General features: G+C 50.0%; 3 protein-coding genes across 3 annotated transcripts in view; 1 reads left to right on the plus strand and 2 right to left on the minus strand.

The window, feature by feature from the left end:
- Positions 1 to 10,790, minus strand: LOC134540279 (open rectifier potassium channel protein 1-like). Its single transcript, XM_063382936.1, has 5 exons — positions 10,438 to 10,790; positions 10,019 to 10,400; positions 9,229 to 9,500; positions 5,008 to 5,262; positions 1 to 646 (listed from the first exon to the last, which is right to left on the minus strand). The coding sequence occupies exons 1-5, from the start codon at positions 10,788 to 10,790 to the stop codon at positions 1 to 3; spliced, it is 1,908 nt and encodes a 635-aa protein (XP_063239006.1).
- The window catches only part of LOC134539973 (open rectifier potassium channel protein 1-like), a 21,887-nt gene continuing 4,308 nt past the window's right edge, over positions 10,299 to 27,877 (minus strand). The window contains exons 2-6 of the mRNA XM_063382371.1: positions 21,081 to 22,097; positions 18,117 to 18,293; positions 16,817 to 16,938; positions 14,480 to 14,693; positions 10,299 to 12,575 (exon numbers count right to left, since the gene is read on the minus strand). Coding sequence (XP_063238441.1) covers positions 11,608 to 12,575; positions 14,480 to 14,693; positions 16,817 to 16,938; positions 18,117 to 18,293; positions 21,081 to 21,225 — 1,626 coding nt within the window. The 5' untranslated portion in view covers positions 21,226 to 22,097 and the 3' untranslated portion in view covers positions 10,299 to 11,607. The remainder of the gene's footprint in view (positions 12,576 to 14,479; positions 14,694 to 16,816; positions 16,939 to 18,116; positions 18,294 to 21,080; positions 22,098 to 27,877) is intronic.
- LOC134540280 (uncharacterized) lies at positions 10,889 to 11,567 on the plus strand. Its single transcript, XM_063382937.1, has 2 exons — positions 10,889 to 11,150; positions 11,263 to 11,567. The coding sequence occupies exons 1-2, from the start codon at positions 10,889 to 10,891 to the stop codon at positions 11,565 to 11,567; spliced, it is 567 nt and encodes a 188-aa protein (XP_063239007.1).

Genomic DNA, 27,877 nt, shown 5'->3' on the forward strand with positions numbered 1-27,877 from the left:
TCACGTGTAGGGGCGCGGTCTGTCCGGGTCCAGCGCCCGGGAGGCGGCCAGCTCGGGGTCGCTGGAGCGGCCCTCGGCTCGCAGGCGCATCCACGGCGCCTGGGGCGGCAGCAGCCCGCCGCCGGCCACGGGCCGCACGGAGAAGCGCCGCCCCCCGCCCGCCGGGGGCGGCCGCAGCGATGCGCGCCTGGCGCCGGCGCCGGCGGAGGGCGTGAGCGATGCGCGGCGAGACGCCGGCGGCCGCAGCGAGGCGCGCCTGGCCCCCAGCCCCGGCGGCGGCGTGAACAGCTCCTGCAGCGGCGGCGGCGGCGGCGGCGCGGCCTGTATGTTGGAGAGCGCGCGGAACAGGTCGCCCAGGGTGGTCTCCTCCAGGAAGCAGCCGGAGTCCTGCTGGCTGCTGGCCGCGCTGTGTCGCTGCGGCTGCGCGATGGTGTTGCGGCCGGCGCGCGTCTGGGCGAGGTAGCGGCGCGCCTCCGGGCCGGGGGGCGGCGGGGAGTGCCGCTCGGGCAGAGACCGCCGCCGCCTGCGGCCCTGCAGCAGCAGGCTGCCGATGGACCTGGCCTTGCTGCGCGTCCTGCGCGACGTCAGCGGGTTCTTCCACCAGGCGCCGATGTTGAGGAGCGAGGCGCGGCGGCCCGGGGCCTCGCTGCAACAGGCAGGGCACACGAGGTCACTAGGTCACCCGTGCCTTCACCGCCGCAACGAGACATACATAACGGTACTGGCACAAATACACACATTGTTTTCCTTCGTTCATTAACCATTCGTTCACTATATAGCTACTTTTTTTTGTTTCGCCATTTTTTTAACTACCTTAGTGTATAAAAAAACTATATTAACTACAAATATATACTGAAAAAAAAACATATATATATATATCCTTCCGAGACAGTTAAAATTTTGGGCCATTTCAGTTAAAATATTAATATATTTCAAAATTTTAGTTGTGAAACGTTTGATTAGGTACTGTTTTATTTGTTGTTTCAACAAGTTGTAATAAAGTGCTCTGTATAAAATTCAAGAAGAAAATGTTCCTAGTATATTTTGTGAATTCTCGCTTCAGGTTTTTCTGTATTCAATTAAATGTTTCAGATAAAGTTTAAAAAAATATTTCATAATTTTAAAAAGTTCCCATATATTTTGACAGAAAATCTAACGTTATTTCAAATGGTGCAATCGGATTTTTTTAGTGCTTTATTAGTGTTTTAATACGGTTATTTAAAAGTTGGAAAACTGCAAAATGTGAAATATCTAATGAACAAATAATTTTTAGAAATCATTCTGCAAAGCATTTAAGTTTGTTTTGAGCAGTGCAAATTTATTTCCGGAGCTCCGTCGTTAGAATCTGAGACACTTTGGTACGCAACTAGCTTAATTCACAGTGAGAAGCATATCTATCGCTGACCGGAGTTGAATGTCTAGCACTTAGCACGGAAACAGAACTTCGAGAATAGTGTCCGTGTTTGGCCTGCTGATCCTCGCGCTGTTCATAAACGAAGTACTAACTGTTCCCCACACACTCCTCGTGTCCGCACGGACGGGTTGTTTTCCCGCGCGGTTCCGAGAACAAGACGGGAGCGTTTGCAGAAGCACTTTGCCCGTCCAGGGACAACCAAAACACGTCCACTCGCAACTTTCCAAGCGGGACTAATATTTGACACACAAACATGTATCACAGCGATTTAGCGACAGAAGATGTCGCAAGTGGCGTGCCTCATTTGCGTTATTGTTAGAAGACAAGTTAGACTTGAAGCGTTTGTACTTGCACACAGGACTACAGCTACGCCTGAAGGCGTCTACGATGGGCGGGCGGACAGTGGCAAACGCTTCGCATTGGCATAGCAACATGTCTTTCAGTCCTCCATAATTGGGGGGGGGGGGGGAAATTGGAACTAGAAACTAGCTCGTGTTCAGTGGCTTTCAGGCTAGGATTCACAGCTACAGACACACCACGAATTTCCGGTGTATTTCACCGGCAAGCAATCCGCAACGGAACTTTACATTCAAGAATTGAAATAGCCTTCTCCCGGCTGTCTTCCCTGTTGTATAGGCCTTCCCTGTTGTAAAGGCATTCAGGACAGGAGGGAATGCAGTCGCAGTGTTTTTATAGAGGATGTTGGAGCCGCAGTTATGTAACTGCTAAGGCCCCTTTCATTCATACGTTCCCGTTCGCGTTTCCTTGAACGCCGCGTTTCCTGTGGAGCGTAATTGCACACGCTGTGTTTTTTAAACTGAAACGCTAGTAGTTAGGTTGCGCAGCGTTTGGGCGTTTTCCAATGACATCGTGTTTTATGGTACCTTTTACTAATATCACTGCGATCTACCGCTCACATGCAGGGTTGCCAACACTGGCACTGTCTCTCCTTCCAAGATCACTGTTGAAGTTGCATTCTGATCGTTGTTTGGTGTTGACTTGCTCAGAGAAGTAATTCAGGGCAAACCCGGTAAATTTGAAACTAAGGTGTTATTAAGGAGGTAAAATTGAGGCCGTGAGAGCCCATGAGGATCATAAAAACAGGGAATTTAAGAAGCAGCAGGGCCTGGTATTGGATTGTAAATACAAGCACCACAGCTGCTAATAGCGTGAACAGTCCTGCTGCGCGCGCACGGAAAGTCAGCCTGGGGTGTATGCAGCCAGCAGTTCCTGGTGTGTGGCGGGTGGCTTCCCTCGCCTGCCTGTCAGAGCTAGAGTCGGACCGCCGAGCTAGTCGACTATAGCTTGTCTCATCCTCATTTCCCCTCCCCTCTATTCCCAATGCGCGATACCTGACAGCGCTGTCTTGGTCCCAGTGTGCTCTGTTGCCATATATACGACATTGAGCACAACAGTTTTACACGCAACTTTATAACTTACGTACAAAAAAAAATAGGAATTTTTGTAAATACATTTTCTTGTTGTATTTCATCAAGTGCATGATTTGATAAAATTCCATTTGTTTATTTTAAGACAACTTAACTGAAGTAACTTGTTGCCATCAAGGGTTTTATACAATGTAATATTATATTCTGGTCCTGTTTGACCATAGTGCATAAGTCATAGAGTGCCTTGTTATTAAAAGTGGCCGGCTACTACAAATAGTTTCTCCTGTGAGATAATAAATGGGGTTTATAATTTATTTTTTTAATGTATACAACTTTAATTACTGTATAAGGACACTACTTTATGAGCCTAGAAAAATCAGTAATATTGAAAATGAAAAATATATATATTAAAACTCATAATAATTATGAATCATATCAAATATAATAACTTTAATGTTAGCAAGCCGGGTAGTACCAAAGTAGCAGCTAACTAAGAGTGGGACCCTCTATAAGCATGGTCGTGGAGCGCGCATCCATGTTTCGAGTCCGCCACTGTCAACAGAACTGTCCAAACTACGTGAAATGGCAGTGGTACGTTTTGTTTGTCCGATTTCACATGTCGAAAGTGTTTAATATTTCATAACTGGTGATTTTTTGACGTGACAACGTCTAATAAATCGATGAACGCCGGCTGCACGCACGAAAAGGTGTCCCGTTATGCACATTGTCCCGTTACTCTGTGTCCCGTTACGCTCATTGTACGCTTGCGCCGCATCTATCTCTCTTCCACTATAATTCTTAAAAAATACATTATTAAAAACCTTATAACTAATACCCAGTTGTATTATTAAGCTAAACAAAATTAAGAGTTAAAGAAATCATCTATTAAATAAAAATATTTTTTTAATATTTTTGGAATGATTAATTTTTTAAATAATGTTGTATAATTTAGACAGTTCTGTATCCATCATGTAAAAATATGTGAACGAGATTTTCAGTACTCGCCAGAGATGAGTAACATCTGACCTCGGCAACGAACAAATTCATGTGTTCTAACGTTGTTCATGTTGCAAATAAACTTATACGAAATTTAACGAAGAATTCTTCAAAATGATGCAACGTATCGTAAATATACTGATAAATAAAATATTTGCTTTTCAGGTAACAAAAAAGTACATCTCGCAATAATCCGTTGATTTATTTTAAAAATAGAAATAAGTGAAGAGAGTTACATAAGTGAATAGCAGCTTATAGAAATATTTATCAATACCTTTATTTTGCTTTTGTGTAATTATCTTAATAGGCGTCAAAAGCAATTAAATATTACCAAGTTTTTAAAAAAATATTTAGTTGTATTAAGAACAAATTTCTATTAGACCTTAAGAAACAAAGTTACTATATATATATATATATATATATATATATATATATATATATGGCTTTTTTTATAAGATTATAATAAAATTAACTTGTATATTATTTTAATCAGCTCAATAAAGTTAAGGTTTGTTTGTAACAAGTGTTTACAGTCTGATTTCAATCGTCCAAGCAAAACAAATATATACAAGCATATACTTAAGAGTTATAATATGTGTTTTAAAAGTGTTTCAGGTTAACATTTTAATAATGCCATAGAAGCATAACTTCTAACATGTGCGTGAACTATAAACGTTTTTACGATTTAATTGAAATTTAACAAGATGGAAAGTAATTTTAATGAGATTCTTTGTCTAAAAGTTTATTCACAACGCGAAGAACACGACAACACGTGAATTTGCTCGTTACCGAGGCCAGGTGTTGACACATCACCGGCGAGCACTGAAACCCTCGCAAACATGTTATTTATATTTATATATAAACACATAGGGACATGAATAATTCGCGGTTTCCAGGATAGTTTAAACGGTCCTCTGTACACTCGGGCAAATAACGCCAGTTCGTTGGCTGCTGACTTGTGAGTCGTCTCAAATGGTTTGCCCGTGATTCGTCACTTCTTTGGTTTGAGGGGTTTCTCATTGGCCCAGAGTCGCCCAGACGAGCAGTGAGCCAATAGCAAGAGCAGCTTAAAAGTATATGTGTATGAATTTCAGACTATCGCGAAATGAATCTGCGAATTTTGCCGGTCTCTAAACACACACACATATATTGCTCGGAACTCTCAACTCTGTGGTGTGTCGAGTGTGGCGGAGCCGCGCAGGTACCGACCTGTCGGCGCGCGCCCGCGCCATCTTGTGTATCTCGGAGGAGGCGTCCACGCCCGACCACGTCCACTCGGCGTTGTAGGGCAGCGGCTTCTCGCCGCCGTCCACGTGGATGTGCACCTCGCTGGCGGCCCTGGCGCGCGGCCTGGCCGCCCCCGCGCCGCCCCCGCCCCCAACGCCGCCCCCCAGGGTCCAGCCCGAGCCGCCCCACGCCTCCTCGCTGGCCAGGATGTCGCGGTCCGACAGCCCGTGCTCGCCGCTGCAACACGCGTCCCATCGCATTCCAACATGGCGCACACCGGGCTGCAGAGACCCACGGGCCAACACATTACAATACCTTCTATGCGTATTTATGTGTTAAAACAATCAGTAGAGACCCGTGAATTTCGCGGATTCAATGACCTCCAGGATAGACTCCAATATCCTTTACACACTCGGGCAAATGCCAACTGTTCATTGGCTGTTGAATTGTGAGTCGTCTCGACTGGGTGGCCTGTGATTCGACACTTCTATGAGTGAGGGTCTCTAATTGGCCCTCAGTTTTCCAGATTAACAGAGATCCAATGACAGAAGCAGCATTAAGGTATAATTATTTGAATTTTAGCATAACACGAAATGAATCCGCGAAATTCACGGGTCTCTAACAATCAGTGTCCAGTTTTTTTTTTCGTCAGAACAATGTCTACTGTTAGGTGTACATGTGTGCCAAATATCTATCAGTTAATATTCCTCTACAAAATGAACTTCTAAATATCATATACAATGCATTTTGCAGTTTATACTGACAGAAGTCTTGTTTAATATGTAAGTATAAGGTTGCGAAATTTTGGCATTCCCATTACTTAAGGATTAATTAGTGTGCGCTATAGTCAAGTGGTTAAGACGCCATAGAAACAAAAGGTCGTCTGTTTGGTGACTCACCCCGTGCGCGGCTCCACGCCGCCCAGCGCCGTCACGAAGCGCGCCCAACTTATCTAGTTTTAGTCTAGAATTAAGAGTGAATGGAGTTAGTCATGGCGAAAACGTCTGCCATGGCTGGCCAATCCCCTCCTAGCACATGATGCACGTGACCTTTTCTGCATGGTTAAAAACCCGCATGTTTAGAGCGTATAGGGCTTGCCCTGAGACGCACTTAGAGTCTTCCCTACCTAGACCCCTCCCTTACACACTTAGTTTTAACTTAGGTTAGGAAAAAAAAAAACGCCTCCCACGAAGCGCGCCAGCAGCTCGGGGGAGGGGGCAATGAGGGTGGAACGAGGGTAGAATGAGGGGAAGAGAGTGACTCACCCCGCGCGCGGCTCCACGCCGCCCAGCGCCGTCACGAAGCGCGCCAGCAGCTAGGTGGAGGGGGAATGAGGGTGAACGAGGGTAGAATGAGGGGAAGAGGGTGACTCACCCCGCGCGCGGCTCCACGCCGCCCAGCGCCGTCACGAAGCGCGCCAGCAGCTAGGTGGAGGGGGAATGAGGGTGAACGAGGGTAGAATGAGGGGAAGAGGGTGACTCACCCCGCGCGCGGCTCCACGCCGCCCAGCGCCGTCACGAAGCGCGCCAGCAGCTAGGTGGAGGGGGAATGAGGGTGAACGAGGGTAGAATGAGGGGAAGAGGGTGACTCACCCCGCACGCGGCTCCACGCCACCCAGCGCCGTAACGAAGCGCGCCAGCAGCGCCGTGGAGGGGGATGAGGGGTGAACGAGGGTAGAATGAGGGGAAGAGGGTGACTCACCCCGCGCGCGGCTCCACGCCTCCCAGCACAGTCACGAAGCGCGCCAGCAGCTCGGGGAGGGGGATGAGGGGTGAACGAGGGTAGAATGAGGGGAAGAGGGTGACTCACCCCGCGCGCGGCTCCACGCCGCCCAGCGCCGTCACGAAGCGCACCAGTAACTCGGGGGAGGGGGGAATGAGGGTGAACGAGGGTAGAATGAGGGGAAGAGGGTGACTCACCCCGCGCGCGGCTCCACGCCTCCCAGCGCAGTCACGAAGCGCGCCAGCAGCTCCGTGGAGGGGGGAATGAGGGTGAACGAGGGTAGAATGAGGGGAAGGAGGGTGACTCACCCCGCGCGCGGCTCCACGCCTCCCAGCGCAGTCACGAAGCGCGCCAGCAGCTCGGAAAGGGGGATGAAGGGTGAACGAGGGTAGAATGAGGGGAAGAGGGTGACTCACCCCGCGCGCGGCTCCACGCCTCCCAGCGCAGTCACGAAGCGCGCCAGCAGCTCGGGGAGGGGGATGAGGGGTGAACGAGGGTAGAATGAGGGGAAGAGGGTGACTCACCCCGCGCGCGGCTCCACGCCTCCCAGCGCAGTCACGAAGCGCGCCAGCAGCTCGGGGAGGGGGATGAGGGGTGAACGAGGGTAGAATGAGGGGAAGAGGGTGACTCACCCTGCGCGCGGCTCCACGCCTCCCAGCGCAGTCACGAAGCGCGCCAGCAGCTCGGGGAGGGGGATGAGGGGTGAACGAGGGTAGAATGAGGGGAAGAGGGTGACTCACCCCGTGCGCGGCTCCACGCCACCCAGCGCCGTCACGAAGCGCGCCAGCAGCTAGGTGGAGGGGGAATGAGGGTGAACGAGGGTAGAATGAGGGGAAGAGGGTGACTCACCCCGCTCGCGGCTCCACGCCGCCCAGCGCCGTCACGAAGCGCGCCAGCAGCTAGGTGGAGGGGGGAATGAGGGTGAACGAGGGTAGAATGAGGGGAAGAGGGTGACTCACCCCGCGCGCGGCTCCACGCCGCCCAGCGCCGTCACGAAGCGCGCCAGCAGCTAGGTGGAGGGGGAATGAGGGTGAACGAGGGCAGAATGAGGGGAAGAGGGTGACTCACCCAGCGCGCGGCTCCACGCCGCCCAGCGCCGTCACGAAGCGCGCCAGCAGCTAGGTGGAGGGGGGAATGAGGGTGAACGAGGGTAGAATGAGGGAAGAGGGTGACTCACCCCGCGCGCGGCTTCACGCCTCCCGCGAAGCGCGCCAGCAGCTAGGTGTCGGGGGGAATGAGGGTGAACGAGGGTAGAATGAGGGGAAGAGGGTGACTCACCCCGCGCGCGGCTCCACGCCGCCCAGCGCCGTCACGAAGCGCGCCAGCAGCTAGGTGGAGGGGGAATGAGGGTGAACGAGGGTAGAATGAGGGGAAGAGGGTGACTCACCCCGCTCGCGCCTCCACGCCGCCCAGCGCAGTCACGAAGCGCGCCAGCAGCTAGGTGGAGGGGGGAATGAGGGTGAACGAGGGTAGAATGAGGGGAAGAGGGTGACTCACCCAGCGCGCGGCTCCACGCCGCCCAGCGCCGTCACGAAGCGCGCCAGCAGCTAGGTGGAGGGGGAATGAGGGTGAACGAGGGTAGAATGAGGGGAAGAGGGTGACTCACCCCGCTCGCGGCTCCACGCCGCCCAGCGCAGTCACGAAGCGCGCCAGCAGCTCGGTGGAGGGGGGAATGAGGGTGAACGAGGGTAGAATGAGGGGAAGAGGGTGACTCACCCCGCGCGCGGCACCACGCCGCCCAGCGCCGTCACGAAGCGCGCCAGCCGCTAGGTGGAGGGGGGAATGAGGGTGAACGAGGGTAGAATGAGGGGAAGAGGGTGACTCACCCCGCGCGCGGCTCCACGCCGCCCAGCGCCGTCACGAAGCGCGCCAGCAGCTAGGTGGAGGGGGAATGAGGGTGAACGAGGGTAGAATGAGGGGAAGAGGGTGACTCACCCTGCGCGCGGCTCCACGCCGCCCAGCGCAGTCACGAAGCGCGCCAGCAGCTAGGTGGAGGGGGAATGAGGGTGAACGAGGGTAGAATGAGGGGAAGAGGGTGACTCACCCCGCGCGCGGCTCCACGCCGCCCAGCGCCGTCACGAAGCGCGCCAGCAGCTAGGTGGAGGGGGAATGAGGGTGAACGAGGGTAGAATGAGGGGAAGAGGGTGACTCACCCTGCGCGCGGCTCCACGCCTCCCAGCGCCGTCACGAAGCGCGCCAGCAGCTAGGTGGAGGGGGAATGAGGGTGAACGAGGGTAGAATGAGGGGAAGAGGGTGACTCACCCTGCGCGCGGCTCCACGCCTCCCAGCGCCGTCACGAAGCGCGCCAGCAGCTCGGGGGAGGGGTAATAAGGGGTGAACGAGGGTAGAATGAGGGGAAGAGGGTGACTCACCCCGCGCGCGTCTCCACGCCGCCCAGCGCAGTCACGAAGCGCGCCAGCAGCTAGGTGGAGGGGGAATGAGGGTGAACGAGGGTAGAATGAGGGGAAGAGGGTGACTCACCCCGCGCGCGGCTCCACGCCGCCCAGCGCCGTCACGAAGCGCGCCAGCAGCTCGGCCGGCTGCAGGGCCGCGGCGCCGGCGCCGAACGTGGCCTGCCTGTCGACGCGCTGCAGGTCCGACTCGGACAGCACGCGGCCGCCCAGGGACAGCGACTCGGAGGCGGCGCGTCGCCGCCACGCCCCCGCGCTCGGCTCGCCCGCCGCCAGGGAGGGCAGGCTGTTGCTGCGGCTGCGCGGCCGGAACGAGCAGTCGTCCTCGTCGCGGTACACCGGCTGTGGCGGGCAACACCACCCGCATCACTCCGCGCTCGGTCATACCAGTATTCACATTTCCAAGCTGCGTGTTTCAACATTGTGTGTTTCCAAGTTACGCTAGCAGCAAGCAAGGAGGAGGTAGGACAGGAAGCAGGCAGAAGGAAGCAGGAAAGAAGAAGCAGGCAGCAGGAAGCTAGGAGGAAGCAGGAAAAAGCAGAAAGGAGGAACCACAGGAAGGACAAGAAGGAGGAGGCAGGAAGCAGGAATGAGGAAGAAGCACGAAGGCGGAAGCAGGAAGGAAGTTGCAGGAAGCAGGAAGGAAGAAAGAAGAAGCAGGAAGAGCAAGAAGCAGGAAGGACAGGAAGGACATAGAAGAAGGAGCAGGAATGAAAGGAAGAAGCAAGAAGGACAGGAAGGACAGGAAGCAGGAAGGAAGCAGGAAGCAAGAAGCAGGAAGCAGGAAGCAGGAAGAAGCAGGAAGAGCAGGCAGGAGGAAGCAGGAAGGAAGCACAGGAAGCAGGAAGCAGCAGGCGCACCTTCATCTTGAGCAGGTAGAGCTCGTTGAGCACGCGCCGCACGTAGGCCACGTCGCGCGTCACGCCGACCCAGAGGCGGCTGTGCGTGTGGCGCAGGAAGCAGGATGGAAGAAGCAGGAAGCAGGAGGAAGCAGGAAGCAGGAAGGATGCAGGAAGAAGCAGGAAGACCAGGAAACAGGAAGGATATGAAGGATGAAGGGCAGGAAGCAGGAAGGACAGGAAGGACAGGAAGGAAGAAGCAGGATGGAAGAACCAGGAAGGACAGGAAGAAGGCAGCAGGAAGAAGCAGGAAGGACAGGAAGAAGCAGGAAGGACAGGAAGCAAGAAGCAGGAAGAAGCAGGAAGGAAGCAGGAAGCAGGAAGCAGGCAGCAGCAGGCGCACCTTCATCTTGAGCAGGTAGAGCTCGTTGAGCACGCGCCGCACGTAGGCCACGTCGCGCGTCACGCCGACCCAGAGGCGGCTGTGCGTGTGGCGCAGGAAGCAGGATGGAAGAAGATCTGGAAGCAGGAGGAAGCAGGAAGCAGGAAGGATGCAGGAAGAAGCAGGAAGACCAGGAAACAGGAAGGATATGAAGGATGAAGGGCAGGAAGCAGGAAGGACAGGAAGGACAGGAAGGAAGAAGCAGGATGGAAGAACCAGGAAGGACAGGAAGAAGGCAGCAGGAAGAAGCAGGAAGGACAGGAAGAAGCAGGAAGGACAGGAAGCAAGAAGCAGGAAGAAGCAGGAAGGAAGCAGGAAGCAGGAAGCAGGCAGCAGCAGGCGCACCTTCATCTTGAGCAGGTAGAGCTCGTTGAGCACGCGCCGCACGTAGGCCACGTCGCGCGTCACGCCGACCCAGAGGCGGCTGTGCGTGTGGCGCAGGAAGCAGGATGGAAGAAGCAGGAAGCAGGAGGAAGCAGGAAGCAGGAAGGATGCAGGAAGAAGCAGGAAGACCAGGAAACAGGAAGGACATGAAGGATGAAGGGCAGGAAGCAGGAAGGACAGGAAGGACAGGAAGGAAGAAGCAGGATGGAAGAACCAGGAAGGACAGGAAGAAGGCAGCAGGAAGAAGCAGGAAGGACAGGAAGAAGCAGGAAGGACAGGAAGCAAGAAGCAGGAAGAAGCAGGAAGGAAGCAGGAAGCAGGAAGCAGGCAGCAGCAGGCGCACCTTCATCTTGAGCAGGTAGAGCTCGTTGAGCACGCGCCGCACGTAGGCCACGTCGCGCGTCACGCCGACCCAGAGGCGGCTGTGCGTGTGGCGCAGGAAGCAGGATGGAAGAAGCAGGAAGCAGGAGGAAGCAGGAAGCAGGAAGGATGCAGGAAGAAGCAGGAAGACCAGGAAACAGGAAGGACATGAAGGATGAAGGGCAGGAAGCAGGAAGGACAGGAAGGACAGGAAGGAAGAAGCAGGATGGAAGAACCAGGAAGGACAGGAAGAAGGCAGCAGGAAGAAGCAGGAAGGACAGGAAGAAGCAGGAAGGACAGGAAGCAAGAAGCAGGAAGAAGCAGGAAGGAAGCAGGAAGCAGGAAGCAGGCAGCAGCAGGCGCACCTTCATCTTGAGCAGGTAGAGCTCGTTGAGCACGCGCCGCACGTAGGCCACGTCGCGCGTCACGCCGACCCAGAGGCGGCTGTGCGTGTGGCGCAGGAAGCAGGATGGAAGAAGCAGGAAGCAGGAGGAAGCAGGAAGCAGGAAGGATGCAGGAAGAAGCAGGAAGACCAGGAAACAGGAAGGACATGAAGGATGAAGGGCAGGAAGCAGGAAGGACAGGAAGGACAGGAAGGAAGAAGCAGGATGGAAGAACCAGGAAGGACAGGAAGAAGGCAGCAGGAAGAAGCAGGAAGGACAGGAAGAAGCAGGAAGGACAGGAAGCAAGAAGCAGTAAGAAGCAGGAAGGAAGCAGGAAGCAGGAAGCAGGCAGCAGCAGGCGCACCTTCATCTTGAGCAGGTAGAGCTCGTTGAGCACGCGCCGCACGTAGGCCACGTCGCGCGTCACGCCGACCCAGAGGCGGCTGTGCGTGTGGCGCAGGAAGCAGGATGGAAGAAGCAGGAAGCAGGAGGAAGCAGGAAGCAGGAAGGATGCAGGAAGAAGCAGGAAGACCAGGAAACAGGAAGGATATGAAGGATGAAGGGCAGGAAGCAGGAAGGACAGGAAGGACAGGAAGGAAGAAGCAGGATGGAAGAACCAGGAAGGACAGGAAGAAGGCAGCAGGAAGAAGCAGGAAGGACAGGAAGAAGCAGGAAGGACAGGAAGCAAGAAGCAGGAAGAAGCAGGAAGGAAGCAGGAAGCAGGAAGCAGGCAGCAGCAGGCGCACCTTCATCTTGAGCAGGTAGAGCTCGTTGAGCACGCGCCGCACGTAGGCCACGTCGCGCGTCACGCCGCCCCAGAGGCGGCTGTGCGTGTGCCGCAGGTTGGCGGCCAGCTTGTGCTCGAGGCGCGCGAGGCGCTTGGAGCGCATGGCGCGCGTCAGGAAGCCCAGGATCATCACGATGTAGCCCAGGCCGAACACCACCCACACGATCAGGCAGGCCTTGTAGGCGACCGTGTACCAGCGCTCTGGCCCGTCGTTCTGCTGCCCTGCGCTCACACGCCGCCCACGCGCCTGTGCAGGCCACTCCGCACTGCATCTGCCCTTTTACAACCACCTGCTTGTTCTGAGGCTCTGCACAGGTTCTAATGTTTTCACAGGAAACAATAAAATGTTAATATCATGCTGCACAACAGTTCAAGCACTTTATTTTTTGTAATTACAAGTAAATTCTTTTACAAGTTTTAAAGTAAATTTGTTATTTCTGACATTTGCAAAGCTTTCCAGTAACAATTTTAGGTAATAAACTTTGCAGTTTACCATTGTAATTCGCCAAAAAATTCTACAAATCTTGAAATGTAGGTAGGCAAATTCACAAGTGAAAAAGGAATTTTTGACTTGCAGAGTGAAGTGACCTTGTTATGGTGTGAACGGTCACCTGAATCGAGCACACCATCACCGTGACAAGTGTGTCAGCGCTTTTGGCTTGTGCTAGAACTCTGTCCTTGCTCAACAATGGAGAAGTTCACAACCTGGCATAAGCTGTTATTTTTTGTTTTAAGATTTTTTAAATTTTTATTATTATTTTCATTATATTTTTATAATTTTGTAATTTTTTTTTCTGTATGTGTTCATTCTTCCTTATCGAGACTTCTGCTGATGTTCTCCGAGTGATTCTAATTATTTGTGAGAAATGTACCTCTGTATAAAAAGGTGTTTTTGTTTTGTTTTTGTTTTTTTGCTTAATGAGCTACGCATTTTTATTTAGAGTTGCAGACGTTCGGAGCGAAAGTCTGTTGGAGCCAAAGACTTTTTTTTTTGGAGCCAAAGACTGCTGGTGTCAAAGACTGCTTGAGCCAATGAGGTTAGAATCATGGCATTACAATTTAAGTTAACATTGAATTGTAGAGATAGCGCAGCGTTCATCAAACTGCAGAAACACAGCCTTCGTATATCCAATGCCATGAAAAAATAAAAGAATTTCGTGATGTATTTTTTTTTCTTTTTTTTTTTTTGCTTTTAGAACGTAAATGTTGGATCAGAAAATAACGTTGAGGTTTGTTTGTGAGAAGTGTTTAGAGTCTGTTGTATAAACACAGGGCTTGAAGACTGCCCTCCCCGGACGGGGAGACACGCTAGCCAATACAACAAGTGGGTGGATATGCTCACGACAACTTGCTACGGTTTCATAAGTGAAAATAAACATGTTATCTCTCCTGTAGCAGCTCATGGCCACCAGCGATTATCTTGTACCTATATATAGGGACCTGAAAAATTCGCGGTTTCGATGACCTTCAGGATAGTCTACACAGTCCTCTGTATACTCGGGAAAATAACGCCAGTTCTTTGGCTGCTGACTTGTGAGTCGTCTCAACTGATTTGCCCGAGATTCATCACTTCTTTGGTTGGATGGTTTCTCATTGGCCCAGAGTCACCCAGACTAACAGTGAGCCAATGGCAAGAGCAGCTTAAAGGTAAACGTGTATGAACTTCAGACTATCGCGAAATGAATCTGCGAATTTTTCCGGCCTTTACCTATAGGTAGAGACCGGAAAAATTCGCGATTTCGCTGACCTATAGGATAGACTCCATGAACCTTTATGCATTCAGGAAAATTACAACTGCTCATTGGCTACTGACTCGAGACACCTGTTAACTGTGATGCTCGTGGTTCGATACTACTTCTGTTGAAGTTTTTTTCACTGAACCAGAGTCCTTCATTTAAACTGTGGCCCAATCACTGAACCAGAAGAAGGGCAGACTATTTGGATTCTAGCCTGTCGCGAAATGAATCCGCGAATTTTTCAGGTCTCTACCTATAGGAGATGTAAATACCTGAGTGTTACACAACCCTCTTGACTTGAACGTTTCGCAGATGGCCTGCCGTCTAGGGGCAAGATCGTTAGGTAGGGGTACCTGCCATAAGAAACACCTGGAAGAGGCGTGAACGCACCTGCGACGAGGTCGCCGAAGCCGATGGTGGTGAGGGTGACGAAGGCGTAGTACACGGCCTCCACGTAGTCCCAGCCCTCGAAGTAGACGAAGGCGCCGGCGGGCAGGAAGATGAACAGCACGAAGCCGGGCACGAGGTACAGCACGATGTCCGTCACCAGCCCGGCGCGCGTCTCGCTCTTCTGCGTCTTGTAGCGCCTGTGCACGCGCAGCAGCTGCAAGCCGCCACGCAACACGTACACTCGTGGGCGGGGAACCTGAGCGCTCTGCGGCAGTGCGTGGCCCCAGGCACCTAGGAGCTGCTGCCTTACCACTACACGTACACTCGTGGGCGGGGATCCTGAGCGCTCTGCGGCAGTGCGTGGCCCCGGGCACCTAGGAGCTGCTGCCTTACCACTACACGTACACTCGTGGGCGGGGATCCTGAGCGCTCTGCGACAGTGCGTGGCCCCGGGCACCTAGGAGCTGCTGCCTTACCACTACACGTACACTCGTGGGCGGGGAACCTGAGCGCTCTACGGCAGTGCGTGGCCCCAGGCACCTAGAAGCTGCTGCCTTACCACTACACGTACACTCGTGGGCGGGGAACCTGAGCGCTCTACGGCAGTGCGTGGCCCCAGGCACCTAGAAGCTGCTGCCTTACCACTACACGTACACTCGTGGGCGGGGAACCTGAGCGCTCTACGGCAGTGCGTGGCCCCAGGCACCTAGGAGCTGCTGCCTTACCACTACACGTACACTCGTGGGCGGGGAACCTGAGCGCTCTACGGCAGTGCGTGGCCCCGGGCACCTAGGAGCTGCTGCCTTACCACTACACGTACACTCGTGGGCGGGGAACCTGAGCGCTCTGCGGCAGTGCGTGGCCCCAGGCACCTAGGAGCTGCTGCCTTACCACTACACGTACACTCGTGGGCAGGGAACCTGACCTGAGCGCTCTACGGCAGTGCGTGGCCCCAGGCACCTAGGAGCTGCTGCCTTACCACTACACGTACACTCGTGGGCGGGGAACCTGAGCGCTCTACGGCAGTGCGTGGCCCCGGGCACCTAGGAGCTGCTGCCTTACCACTACACGTACACTCGTGGGCGGGGAACCTGAGCGCTCTACGGCAGTGCGTGGCCCCGGGCACCTAGGAGCTGCTGCCTTACCACTACACGTACACTCGTGGGCGGGGAACCTGAGCGCTCTACGGCAGTGCGTGGCCCCAGGCACCTAGGAGCTGCTGCCTTACCACTACACGTACACTCGTGGGCGGGGAACCTGAGCGCTCTACGGCAGTGCGTGGCCCCAGGCACCTAGAAGCGGCTGCCTTACCACTACACGTACACTCGTGGGCGGGGAACCTGAGCGCTCTACGGCAGTGCGTGGCCCCAGGCACCTAGAAGCTGCTGCCTTACCACTACACGTACACTCGTGGGCGGGGAAACTGGGCGCTCCACGGCAGTGTGTGGCCCCAGGCAGGAAGGGTAGCCTCAATGAACGGCGTTTGAAGTGAAGTTGTAGCAACTAAACCACAAAGACACTACCACGACAATATACATAGGTCTAGCGATTTGTTTACATTCATAACCTAAGACCATTAGGTAGCTCTACAACTTTAATGTTAATATTTATTTGCTTGATCTACATACAATAAAATAGAATTGTTGGATGACTTAAACCAAATTTAAAAAGGATAAAAAGCACACTTGACATTAAATGAATGATTCACCGTGGGAGAAACTCTGGTTTGGGTTCTGCGTTCCCACCGCTTCAAGCTGAACTGACACACGCGGAAAAATTACAAGTCGTACAAATACCTATAGAAGCTCCTAAATAAATGGAAAAAAATTAATATTATATAAACTACGTTTAAAAAAACATGACGAATTATGAATAATATCCACATGAAGTGTGGGCTAAGCTACTACTAGCGCCGGTAGTTCGCCATGTCGCCGCGAGCTCCGCCAAGCGAACGGTGAAGGAGGGGAAGTGGCTGTGGTCGAGACTTACGGCGCAGTAAAGCGGGGAAGCCTTTTTTTCACAGACGAGAGAGCCAAAACTCGAAGTTCCCGGAAGTTCATGCTTTTTTCCGTATCTTTTATGTAGCTATCCTAACCAAATCAACAGTTCACAATGTTTTAAAGTATTTATAATGTAGCTAACCTAACCTAATTGACCATTTCAGTATCCTTTTATCAATACCGCCATATTTAATTACAATGAACAAGAAAATACCGAAGATGCACGATCGGGAGTTTGGGTCTCTTGTCTGTGAAAAGAAGGCTTCCCAGACTTGCGGCGCAGTAAAGCGAGTAGGGGTTTGTCAGAGTGTTGGAGGGGAGGGTTGTGTGAACTCACGTGTATGCTGAAGAACTCGCCGAGGGTGGCCAGCAGGATGCCGTTCATGGGGATGCCGACGAGCGCGTACAGGATCATGAGGATCCTGCTGAGCGAGGAGGTGGCCACCAGGTTGCCGTAGCCTGCAACACACACAGGCGCTACTGACACCGCGCCAAGTCGCTCCACCACCCCCACCCCGGAAAGCTTTTCTATGAATGTTTGTAAGTGAAACTGTGACTCATCAGTAGGGACAGGAAAAATTCGCGGGTTCAATGACTTCTAGGATGAACTCTTGATGGTAGGGACTGAAGATGGTAGGGAATATATAATGAAAAAAAAAATTAATTAAAAAGATAATGTGAAAACTAAAACCCCTAGCAGTAGTTGTATCTATGTGGTTAATATATGTTTTGCCTTAATATATGCGTGATCGAGGTTCCATGCAGTAAAGTTTTGATGTTTCCCTTACGTTTGTATCATGAAACTACTAAAACCGTTACGTAGCCTACGTATTCAAGATGGTGCAGTTTCAACAGTTTCTCCACCGGCATTCCTTCTTTCCGCAGAAGTTTTAACGGTTCCATAAATATTTAGAGTTTTAAACAACTTATCTATGCACGAAAATGTAAATCAAGAAAATGAGGTTATTGCTTGAAGCAACAGAATTTCGGTCCTCATGACTAGAGACCTGCAAAATTCGCGGATTCATTCGGTGATAGGCTAGAATTCAAACACACATACCTCTTAAATAATTTTGTTATTGGCTTTACTGTTCATCTGGACGAATCTCAACCAGTTATAAACCCTCAACCAAAGAAGGGTCGAATCACAGACAAACCAGCTAACACGACTTACAAGTCGGCCGCCAATGAACTTGCGTTATTTGCCCGAGTGTACAGGGGTATGTGCAGTCTATCCTGAAGGCCATCTAAACCGCGAATTTGGCAGGTCTCTACTCATAACTAGGGACTGGAAAAATTCGCGTATTCAACGACCTCCAGGATAGACCCCACGATCCTGTGCACACTGGGGCAAACGTCACCTGTTCATTGGCTGCTGACTCGTGAGGCGTCTCAACTGGGAGACTCGTGATTCGATACTGCTTTGATTGGCCCGCAGTCCTCCAGGTCAACAGTGAACCAATAGCAGAAGTTGCATGAAGGTGCAATTATTTGCATTCCAGCATATCGCGAAATGAATCCGCGAAATTTCCGTGGCTCTACTCATAACCCAATTAGGCAGCTAATACAAGGACAAAATGAGACTGAAAGTGCGTGCCGGCTCGGGGAGCACAGATGGGGACGGCGCGCGGCCTCACCGATGGTGCTGACGACGGTGATGACGAAGAACACGGAGTTGAAGAAGTCCCACTTGAGCGGGCCCTCCTGCTCGGCGGTGATGTTGTAGAGCGGCTTGCCGCAGTACTGGGCCAGCCTGTCCATGAGGTCGCCGTGCGAGTGCTGCAGGTCCGCCATGTAGTTGCTGCTCAGCAGCGCTGCGACCACGGGGCAAACAAGGGCGACTGGAACCATGTGTCGCTATCTGTTGGGCGGGCCCGTAACTACCAGCTAATAAAACATCGGAATAGAGGTTCTCATACAAAGTTTTTTTTAATGGGGAACCCCCCCCCCCCCCTCCAGGGGGTCAACCCCGCCAAAAAATTCACTCAACTTTATTTGAGTAAGCAAGTGTACAGATTATACAGTGGAGGAAAACAGATGATACATTTACAAGAGAACAATTAAATAATTACAATACATTACAATACCCGGCACTGGGCCCCTCCCAACAATTGAGTCCTTGCGGGCCGGTTATTTGTGCGTGGTGACGTTTATTCCATTGGTGGTGATGATGGTGATGTTTTGGTTGTGTGGCCAGGCCCGTTTGGCTCGGGTCTGGTCTGGAGGTTTTTTAGTATTTTTTTTGGTTATATTATGTTATCTCCTTGGCGGCGCAAAACTGATTTAATCAATGCGAAAATACTTAATGCTGTTTTGTAATAAACCGTCATGTAATAAATAAAGGAGTAGGAGGTGCAAAAACTCATTGTATTACACACCACAAAATTAGTGGCTACCTGAATAGAGTGAATTTTCACTGGTTTGCTTGCCTGATAATAGCTTATACATAGGGACCTGAAAATTTTGCAGATTCATTTCGCGATAGTCTGAAATTATTACACGTATGCCTTTAAGCTGCTATTGCTATTGGCTCACTGTTCGTCTGGACGACTCTGGGCCAGTGAGAAACCCTCAACCAAAGAAGTGACGAATCACGGGCAATCACCAATTGAGACGACTCACAAGTCAGCAGCCATCGAACTGGCGTTATTTGCCCGAGTGTACAGAGGACTGTGTAGACTGTATCAACAATATGACCTGAAAAATTCGCGGTTTCGATGACCTCCAGGATAGTCTACACAGTCCTCTGTACACTCGGGCAAATAACGGCCAGTTCGTTGTCTGCTGACTTGTGAGTCGTCTCAACTGGTTTGCCCTAGAGTCGTCACTTCTTTTGTTAAGGGTTTCTCATTGGCCCAGAGTCGCCCAGACGAACAGTGAGCCAATGGCAAGAGCAGCTTAAAGATGTAGGTGTATGAATTTCAGACTATCGCGAAATGAATCTGCGAATTTTTTCGGTCTCTAACAATAGACGAGGAAATATTTTTTCATAATTTTCTGCCAAAATGAGTTACGGATATGTGACGTCCGTATGTGCGTTTAATATAGTATCGCCTCTGAGTACAAGGCACTCACCTGGGAAGCAGTGATTCTGTCGTCGGCTTTCAGTGATTACTCTACCAGTTTATGGGAGAGGGAGAAATGAAGTATATAGCAACGTTCCGGTGTGCAGACAGTGAGTGTCTTCAGACACATCAGTCTGACTGAATCAGTCCCTTTTCTCAGACGAGACTCTGGATGCAACAGCCAAGTAACAAGCAGACTCTAGGTGCACAGAACAATATGTTGTTTTTTTGTGAGACGTATCTTTTTCAATCATTGGCATATTATCTTAAGTTTGAATGAATATTATTATGATTCCTTATGTATACATAGATTTTGTATTCTTTTTCCACCAATGTAAAAAATAATTGTTGAACTTTGTGGCGTATTCTTAGGAACTGAGGGGCATAGGGGTGTCACTGGATTTCCAAAATTATATAACGATGTTTTATTTCAACTAAAAAAAAAAAAAAAAAAACATTTACTAATCACGAAACCGAATAATAACATAAATAATTTTTCTAAGACATTGTATCAAGGAAAATATTTTTTTTCTGGTATGTTGCCACCTCAATTGTAAATGTACCAATCTGTAAATACGTTCGCTCATTCTAAGTTAACGAGGAGTCATAATTTTAACGATTTGTTTTAAAACGTTCGGGCGGGCGTGAATGGACAAGCAGCGCAGTAAAACATTGAAGACCCGGGTCGAGCGACACAACTGCCAACATAACTGTCATAAACCCGTGTCGTGACGGAGGTTATAAAAGCACACGGCGCTTTGTACATCAGACTTTCAACACAGCAAGTGTCAGACATTTCGGAAGAGAATTAAGATATCTGGTGTGTTGGTAAATAAGCTTTAAAATTTAATAATTTTAACAGAAGGCCATGTATGTTCATGTTCCACTTGTAAAACAAAAAGGGGGGGGGGGTTTGTCTGTAAAGTCGGTTTACGGACGGTAATTTTACGTGATAACCTCATATCAATTTTTTTAAATTGTTTCTTTTAAAAAGCCCGCCTTAACCTGTTTGATATTATAAAAAAATTGCTCGCACGGTGGTTGGCCGGTTCTTGCACGCTCGGCTCAGGCGGAACGTGACAATGAGTCATGCTTTTTCGTGCGTGCAGCTGGCGTTCATCGATTTATAAGTAGAGATCGGAAAAATTCGCAGATTCATTTCGCGGTAGTCTGAAATTCATAAACGTATACCTTTAAGTTGCTCTTGCTATTGGCTCACTGTTCGTCTGGGTGACTCTGGGCCAATGAGAAACCCTCAACCAAAGAAGTGACGAATCACGGGCAAGCCAGTTGAGACGATTCACAAGTCAGCAGCCAACGAACTGGCGTTATTTGTCCGAGTGTACAGAGGACTGTGTAGACTATCCTGGAGGTCATCGAAACCACGAACTTTTCAGGTCCCTATTTACAAGACGTTATCACGTCGAAAAAAATTTTTTTTTCCGGTGACTCGCAAACCAATGATAGAGCCGTGCGCAGAAGGCAGTAGCCCGTCTACCGGACCGCCGGTCCATGGTTGCGACTCGGGGAACTCACCGTAGATCTGGTTCCTCTGGGCGCGCTCCTCCATCCTGCGCTCCAGCTCCAGCGCCCGCTCGATGTTGTAGAACATGGCGGCGCCCAGCAGCAGGTAGGCGACGAACAGCAGCAGCAGGCAGCACCACTGCTTCTTGGACATCATGTCGCCGGCCAATAGGAGAGAGCGCTGCTCCCCCTCCCCTCCGAGACGAAGTGGGTGTGGTTACCGGAGCAGTCCCACCCGGGGAGTCACCCGATTCAAGGCACTGAAGGCCTCGCGTCCCCACTGGGGGAACAGTTAGAAGGTTTTACACCCCTGGAAAAAATCACGAGAAGGCACGAACGAAACTTTCAGGTACGCTTGACGTCATCACGTCCGCTCTGGGCTTGATTAGTTGCGGTTCAAAGATTTATCTTGGTCCACCAAGTGCAAAAAAAAAAAGACCAGAGCAGGTCCAGCTCATGAGTCACGCGGAAATTTCCTGGTCTTCACGAACGTTGATGAATAACAAACACACGCTGATCCCAAAAGAAAGGCACAAGTGGTACTTGCAGGTAGTTCTCAAAAACTCTCGACGAACGTCACTAAGTGTCTGCTCGGTCTCTGGCCGCAAGTGCCGACCCGCACCCCGCACAGCGGCGCGGCGCGCGCCTGGCCCGGCCGACGACCCCACATGTCGCGCGGGAGTTCTTCAGGAGCTGCCTCGGCGCTGGCGAGTCCTCGAGGTCTCGGAGCAGCAGGGCAGCAGGGCAGCAGGGCAGCAGGGCAGCAGGGCAGCAGGGCAGCAGGGCAGCAGGGCAGCAGGGCAGCAGGGCAGCACCCGGGGACCACCCCGCGACCGTCGGCGAGAGGAAGACCAGCCCACGCGAGCAGGAGCGGAAGTGGCTCAGCGGCGCCGCAGTTTCCCGGCCGGGGCGGAAGCAAGAGGAACCATCACGTCACCAGGAGAGGCCCCGATCAGCGAGGAGTGACGTCAGCAGACGAGGTCGGCGGCCGCGACTTCCCCGCACAGCCGAGCAGCCCCGACGACAGTCCTGCGAACAAGTGTAGGAAGTTTGCCAGACATATCCGTGGGAACGCTCTGCAGTCCAAGCGGGAGACACGCGGTATAACGTTAATAATCCCCACGCACGGCCGGTGAAATCAAAGGGATATTTCCCTCGTGTAGTTAGGTCTCACTTGGGCATCTTGTGGATTGGAAACAGATCCCTCCGTGAGTGAAGAAGACGAATGTTCTTAAGTTACTGCTCCAGTGCCTTTTACGAAACTCTCATCATTTTTTATTTTATTGCAGTCTAGATTTTAAACATTGGAAACAGCTCCAAAAAGAGTAAATTCCAACTATAAAAAAAAGGTTTCAACAGCTCCAATAGAATTCTGTGAATTTATACATTTAACTTAAGTGACAGAATTGCTTTGATGTATTAGTGATTCTACCTTTTTAGCAGTGGATTCTTGTGGTTTCGACGAAACATCGCGGTATTTCCACTTATTCGCCCCACATCTTCTTCCAAACACCTCGTCACAGAACACTAGTGGAGTGGGAAAAATATAGGTTATTATTTGAATACCCTTCGACTTTATCTCGGATAGTTCGACGCCACCTGAAGGTTATCTTAGCGGAAGCCCGCTGAGAATGAGAGATTACTGCGAAATCTGACGCCGCGTCCAAAAGACAAGCCCTTAACGCTTCGTGGATTTAGGTGTTCCAGTGAGCCATCTCGATCCGATATGGTGTTCCAATTCTCACACTTCCCGGCGGGCCGTGAGATAAGCTCAGTGCTTTGCGTGCACATTTACTCTCTTTCCAATGCACGATGTATGCCATTCGTAGTGTTCTTGTTTCTTAGTGCTCTGTTGCACCTTTAAGGGGCCCGCCTCGTCAGGGGTGTACGTGTGTTAGTGAGGCGGGATGATAAGAGCGACGCTCGCTGGTATTCCTAGCGCGGTATAGCCTCTAAGCGCAGGGCTATGAACTGACGCGCACTCTTCTCGTCGTCACAGGACAACTGTGAAATTTGAGCGGTGACCGTAACATTATATGGCAGAGAAATGAAGATAAAGGTGTAATGCAAGTCCCTTAAAGGCTTTTAAGAATCTATACCGGTTGTTTTACATCTAAAAATTACTCTGAAAACACGCGTCTTAGCCATTTTAACTCTTGTAAAATTACAGTTTAAAAACTTAATCCAATTTCAAAAGTACTTTACGGCCGTCAGCGAACTCTTAAATGCTTTTCGTAAACAGACCCCACTCGGATAGCTTGAGTAGTTTCGAATTCGCGTTGTTTTTCCTGAAGCTCTGCACGCCGTGTGTGTGCCCGGGTAGGCGGAGCCCTTAATCCCTGCTAATATTAGATATTTGCGAAAGTGTGTTTTGTCTTTCTTTTTTTCCTTCTTTCGCGCAACAACGGATCATCAATCGACATGAATTTTTGCATATACATAAATAGTTTATTGGCTGGAGAGTGACATAGAATACGTATTATTGTTTCCAGTATTACTCGCTGGGCGAGTAGGAAGTAGCGAGCGGAAAGTACGAAGGGAGTGCAGAGGGCATTTGAGCGGGAGTTCGTGACGAGAAACAAACAGTGGTGGTTGGTTCGAGGCAGGCTTGATATGGCAGTGACTGTGACGTCAGACCTTCTAGCAGGTACTCGGGGAACACTTGTTCGCGCCAGCTGGGGCGGACATGCTGGCGGTTGCTGAAGAGGCTGGGGCCTGGCCTCAGCACCGCGGAGTCGCTGTCTCGGAGCGCTTACGGCCAGGACCGGCGCGTCCACACGGGCGAACCAGGCGACCGCCCAGGGCGGCGCAGCACGACACACAACAGCTCATATCATGTGTTTAACGATTATTGAAACTAGATGAAAATGGAATTTTTGTAACAGATTGGAATGTTTATATTGATATAAGTAATTATTTAAAGTCCACGGTGACCTGTTTATGATTAGTAATAAGTAAAAAAGTTAAAAAAAAAATACAAGCCTGCTTACATTTGATTGTTGACAAAATCTTAGGGTTTCGTGATGTATTTTGATGCAAGGAAAATTTTTTTTGTGGTGTCCGACGGGGGCCGGCGGGGAGGGGGGGGGGAGCGCATCAAGGTTTTTCGCCTAGGGCGCCAATTTACCTTGCACCGGCCCTGCTGACGGGGCAGGAGAGAGCAACCTTCATTACAACCGGGCGCAATACAAGAGCAAGGCTAACCATACCAACTCAACTGACAAATGCGGGAAAATTTTTAAGGAATTTGTAAATATTATGCTTTTACCAAGCACCCAAACGAATGGGAAAAATAGTGATCTAGTGGGGAAAAAAAAATTTCAAAAATTGAGACGGAATTAGGAATAATATCATATTTTATATGAAACTCCCATTTAACACAATGTTAACGTTGGGTTCAACTACTACTAGCGCCGTTAGTTCGCAGGCCGCCGCGAGCTTCACTGAGCGGTCGAGACACGCCGAGGCAGAGGTTAGGAAGTTGACAGACATATCCGTGGAAACGTTCTGCAGTCCAAGCGGGAGACACACTGCAACGTTAATAATCTCACACACAGCCGGTGAGATTAAAGGGGTATTTTCCTCGTGTAATTAGGTCACTTGGGCATCGTGTGCGGCTCGCAACACTAATAATGTGGATTGAAAACAGATCCCTCCGTGAGTCAAGAAGACAAATGTTCTTAAGTTACTGCCCCAGTGCCTTTTACGAAACGCTCTGGTAATTCGGAGCCCCCTTTCGATAACACACAACAACAAAATAGCTCCACTTAATTTAATCAGATAAAAATGGCTGATGGAAGCACCTTCAGTATAGACAGATAATGTTTCAAGCTTTGTCTGCTTTATTAACTTAAAACGGCTTTTTCATGTTTATTTATAGTAATATTCTTATATTTCCTTGTATTCTTACAGTCTTGTGTAGTAGGCGTAGACTATAATTATGGTTTATGTAATTGTGTAAAATTGTAAAAAAACGATATACTGATTTATGTTTAATAAAATCATAATTATTTTAAACCACAGAAAAGGTAATCGAATATTCAACAGTTAAACTTTATTTTTTATCGCGCTTATTGATGAGCGCAGTTAATACTGGAAAGCTTATTAGGGAACGGTTTACAAATAACTTTAACGAATGAAGGAACTGGGACAACACAATGCATAACCAAGTAGTATGCGAACTTTTTTTGTAGCGATACAATTGTTTTTACATGAACGTAAAAATTTACAAATATAGGTAATTTTACATAAAAGTTTTCAGTTCCATTTACAAAAAGAAATATACAATGCAATGAAAAATGAAAAAAAAAATTAGTTGTCTTTAAAGTCGGTTTACGGACGATAGTTTAACGTGACAACGTCATAACAAAACATTGATGAAATGATTGCATACTTTTATGAATAAAATTGAATCATTTTTATTGAATTATCACTATTTTGTATGGATACAAAGAAGGGGTGAAATGAAATCTAGAATTGAATTGATAATTTTACTTTTATTTGCACTCATTAATTCAATATGTTTATTACTTTAACGTATTTTAACTATAACTTGTATACATGTTTGCTATTTAACTTCATCCAATCTGTGTTATTCTGTTAAGGATAGGACGATGATAGGAAAAGTAGGAAACGAATGGGAGTGTTTCAAATCAAATGTGCCTCGAAAAAGTCAAATCGATGGTTGTTCCAATCGAGTGGAAGAGAGATAGATGCGGCGCAAGCGTACAATGAGCGTAACGGGACACAGTGTAACGGGACAATGTGCGTAACGGGACACTTTTTCGTGCGTACAGCCGGTGTTCATCGATTTATTAGACGTTACGTCAAAACTTGTTAAAAACACTCTCCGTTTGTGTACGCGTGTGCAGTGCCGAATAAAAACCTGTATTTCGCCGGAAATGTTTTTGCTACTGCCGTGATTAAATGGAACCTCAGCCCCGTCAGATCTGGGCCACTGTTGTCGGACATGACAAGCCGATAAAGCTCCTATCATCGAGCGATTCCGAGAACGATAATCATGCCTGTCAAGTGCTTGGAATGATCTTGCGTCCGTCCTGAAGCAGCTTGTTCTAGGATGTCAAGAAAACATTACGTGTATTGGTTACTTTAATACTCAGCATCACAGCCAGTATAATGTTTCTGTGCCGTGACGTCACTTCCTGAAGATAGACACCAAGACTTTGGTGTGAGGCCTACAGTCGACAGGCTGTGGTTTCCATGTTCACAGAAATACAGTGTTGCCAGATTGATACTAGCCTACCAGAATTGTTAACATTAAAAATATTTTTTATGTATACCATAGTTAATTATAATAATGTTACGACCTATGTGCCCACGTGGAGAGACCTGAGTTCGTAAGGGATAGCCAATTAAGTTTTATTAATTACTAATATTTACATTGTAAATAAATAATTGTATTCAAAAATGTCCGATCGCCAATTACTGGCACTTAAAAATGTTTATTCTCAAGTCACTCAGTGTGTGTCAAGTACCGCAGTTCGCACTCCTCACTGGAGCCAGGCTCGACAGTGGTTCGCCCCTCACCCCGCGCCTGACCACTCACGCAGTCTCGCGCCACTCAGTCGCACTCTCACGGTCCCGTCACGCCACTCTCGAGGGGGTCTCTCACCCTATTGGCCGATGTCGCACTTCCCTTCACTCGCGGAACTCTCGGAACTCTCGGAACTGCCGCGGAGGCCGGCGTCGCTGCTTATATAACTGCGGCACCCTTCTCGAACCTACGAGTCGCGTCACCTCGGGCCGACCCGGCACCCGAAAAGTCCAGAAAGGCGGTGTCTATTCGCGACGCCGGGAAACCGGCAGAACTCCCAGGCCGCTGGAAGGGTCAGTGTCAACGGCAAAGAGCGGGACGGTGCGAGGGGAACGGAAGGGGGTAGGGGGGGGGGTGGAGAGGACCCTTGTAATCCGGCCAGGCACGCGTGGCATGCCTCACGTCAGTGGACGGCGCGTGACGTCAGTGGCCGTGCAGGGCCGCCTGCCAACCCCGAACCTGGCGCGCGTCGCGGTCCTGTCCGCATTCGTAACAATAAGCTTCAATACCTTTTTTTACTTGTACTTTTTTTTAAATTTATTATAAGCCCATAAAATAGTGTCTATGACAGTATTATTACAGTTGCAGGCATTCTGAAATAAAAATAATAATAATTCAATGATTTAAACCAATTATCTACTTAATAAAACTCTACCAGTTACGCAGTGCTTAATCATGTGGGTTTAGAGGCATGAAATATTGCATAGGAGTTCCTTAAATGACAGTAGGTGAGCTCTAAGAAAATAAATTTAAAAATTTACTTTAACAAAAAAAAAAGTCAAAAAACTGTTTCTAAACTGCAAAAACGATACTTCTGTCAAACGCTTCGAGCGTCCAACCAACACGGCGCAAGAATTGTCTATAGGAGGAAAAATAAACCTGTTCACACACTTACCATGCAATCAATGCAAGCGTGTGGTCACCCTCTGACTGAACGTCCAAGGTTGAGCTATTCTTCCTCGTCAGGTCATGAAGTGTCCGTGTTTCCTGACCTTGCACTGCAGGTGCGTTGGCAGCACTTGACGGTTTATTGCGACGTCGTTAACGTCCGGGGGCGGAGGGCGCCGGAAAGTTAACAGTCGGCTCCCAGCTCGCCAGGCTTCTGCCCCCCGCGGTGGGCCCGGGGATAGCGAGAGACCGCCCGTGTTGGGGCTCGGGGCGAGGCACACAACAAGGAGGGAAATAAACAAGTGCGACTGTTACAGTGGAAACTGAAACCATGTTTCACGCGACATGTCGCACACCGAGAATAATA

Source organism: Bacillus rossius, chromosome 16 (assembly GCF_032445375.1).
Source record: "Bacillus rossius redtenbacheri isolate Brsri chromosome 16, Brsri_v3, whole genome shotgun sequence".
Classification (NCBI taxonomy): Eukaryota; Metazoa; Arthropoda; class Insecta; order Phasmatodea; family Bacillidae; genus Bacillus; species Bacillus rossius.